At 61.2% G+C, this 5,391-nt stretch overlaps 1 protein-coding gene across 1 annotated transcript in view; it reads right to left on the reverse strand.

Annotated features, from left to right (window-relative positions):
- Window positions 1-1,060: 1,060 nt before the first annotated feature.
- Window positions 1,061-5,391, reverse strand: part of SYT2 (synaptotagmin II) — a 5,270-nt gene continuing 939 nt past the window's right edge. Inside the window, exons 3-8 of the mRNA XM_010187062.1 lie at window positions 4,344-4,460; window positions 4,004-4,171; window positions 3,678-3,845; window positions 3,019-3,136; window positions 2,136-2,269; window positions 1,061-1,267 (exon numbers count right to left, since the gene is read on the reverse strand). Of these exons, the coding sequence (XP_010185364.1) occupies window positions 1,061-1,267; window positions 2,136-2,269; window positions 3,019-3,136; window positions 3,678-3,845; window positions 4,004-4,171; window positions 4,344-4,460 (912 nt within the window). The remainder of the gene's footprint in view (window positions 1,268-2,135; window positions 2,270-3,018; window positions 3,137-3,677; window positions 3,846-4,003; window positions 4,172-4,343; window positions 4,461-5,391) is intronic.

A 5,391-nucleotide genomic window follows, 5' to 3' on the forward strand; every position in this document is an offset into this window, starting at 1 on the left:
TGGGAGGGGTGGCCCCGAGCAGCTCTTGCCCATGGATATGGCTTATACCCCAAGGTATGGGATGGGGTGGATTCTGGGTTCGACGGCCCAGTGGGGAGCTGATGGGAGCTGGGGCCTTTGGTCCCTTCTTGGCTCTGGGCTCGCTCTCGCCCTCCTCCCCATGGCAGTGGGTCTGGAGCTCCCCATAGCCCCTGGCTGCCCCGAAGCAGTGGGGCTGCCTGCCGGGGGGCCGAGCCCCGGGGCAGCCTCTGGGGAGGCTCCGGGCACCTCTCTGGGGGCCTTCCCCTCTCATTTGGAGACCCTTCAGCCTAAACCTGCCTTGTGGGAGCATTGTGGGCTGCAGGACTCAACCAGGCATGGTGGGACCCCATGCCCATCCCACTGCATCTCCTCAAAGCAGACCCCTCCTGTGCTCAGAGCAGCCCCCATGGCTCCGGCTGCAGCACTGATGGCTCAGGACCCCCACAGCCCAGCCCCACCACCCCTGCAAACTTCACCCCAGCAGAAGCCAAACCTGGAGCAAACCCCACTGATCTGGCTTGGGGTGGCATCTCCCATGGGGGCACTCAGCCCAAAACCCTGGCAGAGGGGGCAGAGCAGGGGGGCAGGCACCTGGCTCTCCCTCAGGGGTTCTTCTCCACCATTTCGGTGTCCACACCACTGTTCGTGCCCCAAGAAAGCACCGTGGGTCTGGTCCTCTCGCCGTGGCATCGCCTCCATGCAACACTCAATGGGAACCATGGAAAGGACGGTGGCAGCGACGCCGAGCGCTGGTGATGGGGAGGCCCCGGGCGCGATGTGGCTCTGCACCGGGGCAGGACGGCGGCGCGTGCGATGGACATGCAGCAGAAGGGAGCGATGCTGAAGAACGAAAAGAACCATCCGTGTCTTTAACCTCTTCCCCTGGAAGCTACTGGGACTGTCTGGAAACCCTTCCACAGCCAACAAAGGGTATTTCAGCTTAAAACAGAACAAAAAAAACCAAACCAAAGGTCGCAGAACTGAGGTATCCGTAGCTCTGGGTCACTGTCCGCAGGGCCGCGCTGGCCGGCACATCTTCCTATTTGTTTTTCCCGAGAGCTGCATCTACTTCTTCCTCTGGCTTCAGCGAGTGCCACTGGGCGATGGGCCGCCGCGGGTTGGCCAGCATGTCGGACCAGTGCCGCAGCTCCGTGCCCGTGGAGTTGCAGCCCGTGAAGATCTTGCCGATGGCTTCGTTCTTCCCCAGCTTGTCGTAGTCCAGCACTGTGATCACCACCTGCACTTTCTGAAGAAGGAAACCTCCTTTAGAGGGACGGGAAGGCCGTGACTGCCCCATGGCCTCCACGCTGTCCCCAGCCCCAGGGCGGCTCATGGGGCACCCCAGGGACCCCCCAAGGCCAAGCATCATCATGGCCTGTTTCGGGGCAGGGTCCATGCCCACAGCTTTTTCCCCATCCTTCCCCGAGGAGCCCAGGGCTGCAGAGCCGCGGTGAGGGCCCAGCTCATCCCGACGTGGCCACCAAGGGGTGGTGTGGGGCTGTGGGCTGCAGGGCTGGAGCATGGGACACACTGGGGTGAGGAGAGGACATGGAGGGGCAGAAGGCTCCTACCAATGGTCAAAAATGACCCTAGGACGACCGGGGGTCCCTGCTATGCCTGGGGCAAGCACCATGAGACCAGAAGCGGAGAAAAGCCCCATTCCAGCCATGATCTGGGTTGGGGTAGCATCACCCATGGCTGCTGCCCAGCTTCCCACCCCTGCCCCTCAGCAGCTGCCCTCAGCATCACCCCAGGCCCAGGGTGGCAGTGGATGCGGTGCATGGGTGACCAGAGCAGGAGCGCAGCAGAGCCACTGGGGAAGGTTGGGACATGGGATGGGACATGCCTGGGACATGACTGGGACACGGGATAGGACATGGGATGGGTCATGGGATGGGACATGGACGAGATATGGGATGGGACATGGGATGGGGCATGACTGGTACACGGGATAGGACATGGGATGGGGCATGGGATGGGACATGGCTGGGACATGGGACGGGAAACGGCTGGGATATGGGATGGGACATAGGATAGAACATGGGCTGGGGCAGCTGTGGGACCTCTCCCATTGCCCCCACCCTGCCTGCCCCCCATGGAGCCACTGGACAAACCTGTATCTGCTCAAAGGGGATCTCAAAGCTGAAGGACTCATTGAAGTAGGGGTTCAGGGTCTTCTTCTTGACTGTGGTCTTCTTCTTCTTCAGCCTCTTGCCGTTCTGCAGCAGATGGATCTTCACATAGGGATCTGGAAGGGCAGGAGGAAGCATCAGCCAGGGCTGAGATGCCCAGGGGACACCACCAGCCTGGCCCCAGGAGATGCCTCAGCCCAGGATGAGGTGCCACCACGGGGTAAAGGTGCTCTGAAGTTTGTCGATGGAAGCCAAAGCCAAAGCATTTGGGCTGGAGAGGATTTGTGGCCAAGGAATGGAGCTCTTCTGCATCCTGTGGGTCCCCTTACTGGGGACAGTGGAGTGACACCAGTTGGTGCTCGCCTGTCTCCTGTGTTCCTGGAGCAGGACACCCCAGCACTAAAGCTGAACCCCCCCCAGCCCTGCAGGTGCTGCTCCTCTCCTGGTGAAGGCAGGGCTGGATGTAGCTGAAGAGCTCTGGGCAGGGAGCTCAGACCAGGGATGGAGCTGGGAGGACTCTTCCAACATAAACCATGGTGTCAACGCAGTCCTTGTCCCCACAGTGAGGAAGAGCAGGACCAGGAGCAAATGGTAGTGGAGCATTTTCACCACCGGGTCTGCAGTCCTGGCCCTGGACACAGTGGTGGACCACACACGGTATGTCCTTCCTAAGGGCTCATCCCATCCCCATCTCCCCCCATCCCCATCTCCAGACCTTGGGCTGTCTCCGATGCAAGAGGTCCCAGGCGCTGGAGAGGCCTTGCCCAAACCCTGCAGACCAATGGCCCTCGTGTCCTTCCCCAGCAAAGGGCGCTGAGACCCCCAGAGCAGGGCAGGAGGAGGATGCCCACAGACCAACACCCACCTGAGAGACCCCCCACATCCATCTTCTTCAGGTTCTTGGCCTCCAGGATGCAGACTGTCAGCTTCCCAGCCGTGGGCACGTACCGCAGGGAGATGCAGATGTCTCCCAGCTTCTCTGGCTGCCGAGCGGGGCAGGGAGCAGATGTCAACGTGTGTTGTAGCACAGCGTCGGGACATGGTCCCACACACAGGTCCCCCCAAACCCTGCTCAAACCTTTGCTATAGGCATGAGCTTGCACCTACACGAGGGTTTGACCACTGGGGGCTTGGGCAGCAAGGCCCAGTGCAGCACCCAACACCTGGGACATGGGATGGGACATGGACTGGGATGGGACATGGGATGGGAAATGGGATGGGATATGGGACGGGACATGGGATGGGACATGGCTGGGACATGGGATATGGCTGGGATATGGGATGGGACATTAGATGGGACATGGCTGGGATAGGAGATGGGATATGGGATGCGACAAGGCTGGGACATGGGATGAGACATGGGAAACAGAGGCAGATGCTGCCTGCACCCATGGCCAGGACATGCACGGCATTGAGGTGGGACCCCCCCCAGCAATCACCACCCTGAGCGCTGTGGGATGGCCCAGAAAGCAGAGCTCACCCCATGGCCACCCCACACCCCATCTCCCCAGGTCCTGCTCTCACCTCCTCCTTCTCGCCACTCTGCAGGTCCCTCCACTCCTCAATGGGCTGGCCCAGGTCCACCGTGTTCATGGGCACCTTAACCTCCCCAATGATGTCGTGCTTGGAGAAGCGGTCAAAGTCGTAGATGGCCATCACCAGAGTCTTCCCACCCAGCTCCTGGTAGGGCACCTGCACAAAGAGGGCCACGGGGCTGGCAATGGGCTCAGATGAGCCCAAACCAGGACCACCTGCTCCCGGCAGAGAGGGTCCAAGTATGGACTGGGACAGCTGGAGGAAAGATGGGAATGGGACACAAGAGCCCGCATTGTGAGTAGGAAGGGGCTCACCTTGAAGGTGAATGTCTCATTGAAGGCAGGGTTGAGGGTCTTCTTCTGCACTTTGGTCTCGTACTTCTTCTTCTTGTCGGGGAGCAGGAACACCTTCACATAGGGGTCCGAGGTGCCACCCATGTCCAAAGCCGGGAGTTCAGCGGCTTGGAGGATCCCCACCGTCAGCTGCAGGGCAGAGGAGTCCTCAGCGACACGGCCAAGGGCTCGTCTCCTGCCCACGATGGGGCAGGGCTCCCCATGCCACAGCACTCAGCTCCGTCCCATGCCACCCAGGGCCAACAGGGAGGTTTCTCCTCCCAAAACCCCCCGCCCGGTTAAACCCCAGCCCCTCCCTCACCTGGTTCGCCTGGAAATCATAGTCCAGCGAGAACTGCAGCTTGCCCAGGTTCTCGGGCTCCTTCTCCTCCTCCTCGCCTTCCCCCTCCGTCAGCCCCGTCTCTGCGTCGTCATCGTCCTGGGGACCCTGCAGCGGCCACCGAGGCGCCTGGCTCAGCATCCCCATCCCCACACCACTGGGGACATCCCCAGCTCTGCTGGCACCCCAACCCTTGGGTTGTTCCCATGAGAGGCAAGGACACCCCTGTACTGGGGACATAAAGCACCCCCAGAGCAGCCCTGGGGTGGCCCTGGCTCTGCTCAGGGCTGCTCCAGCTGAGGGGGCAGGGGGGGAGCTGGAACATGGGGTCAGCTCCAGTGGGGGAGGCTTGAGGCTTGTATGGGGGTGCTACATGCAAGCAACTTACTGCAAGGGGTGCAGGGATGCTCTGCACCCCCAAATCCGTGCTTGGGGAGCACTGCCCCTGGTGCAAAAGGCTTAGTGGGGCTATGGGAGGTGTCTGCAGGGGTTGGACTGGGTGAGCTTTGAGGTCCCTTCCAACCTGAACCATGCTGTGATTTTATTAACTTCATCATAGAGGTACAACCCAATTCTACATCTAAGGGACAGCCACCCCTCTCCAAGCCATGGTCCATGGCGGGGGGAACCCCAACTCTTCAGCACCTCTGTCACACCCCCAGGTCCTGGGAGCAGCTGATGGAGAAGGAGGATGGCGGTGGCACCTACCATGGAGGGCGTCCCGGGATGGAGAGGGACCACGCAGCCAGGCCACAGGGAGCGAGGACAGCGAGAGCAGCGGGAGGGAAGAGAGCCACGTTAGGGACAGCATGGACCCATGGCCAGGTTGGGAATGGGGGCTGGGAATTTGGGAATACGGCCCCATCAAGCTCCAGGGGACAAAGCCCTCGGTCTCCATCAGGAAGCTCCAGTCCACATCCACCACCCTGGGGTGTGCAGGTCCGATGGAGCATCTCCACTCAGCACTCATCTCTCCAGCCCTGTCTGCACGCCCATGGAGCCCACACAGCTCTGCAGAGCAGGAATCGAC

Source organism: Mesitornis unicolor, unplaced genomic scaffold (assembly GCF_000695765.1).
Source record: "Mesitornis unicolor isolate BGI_N332 unplaced genomic scaffold, ASM69576v1 scaffold38216, whole genome shotgun sequence".
In the NCBI taxonomy this organism is placed as follows: domain Eukaryota; kingdom Metazoa; phylum Chordata; class Aves; order Mesitornithiformes; family Mesitornithidae; genus Mesitornis; species Mesitornis unicolor.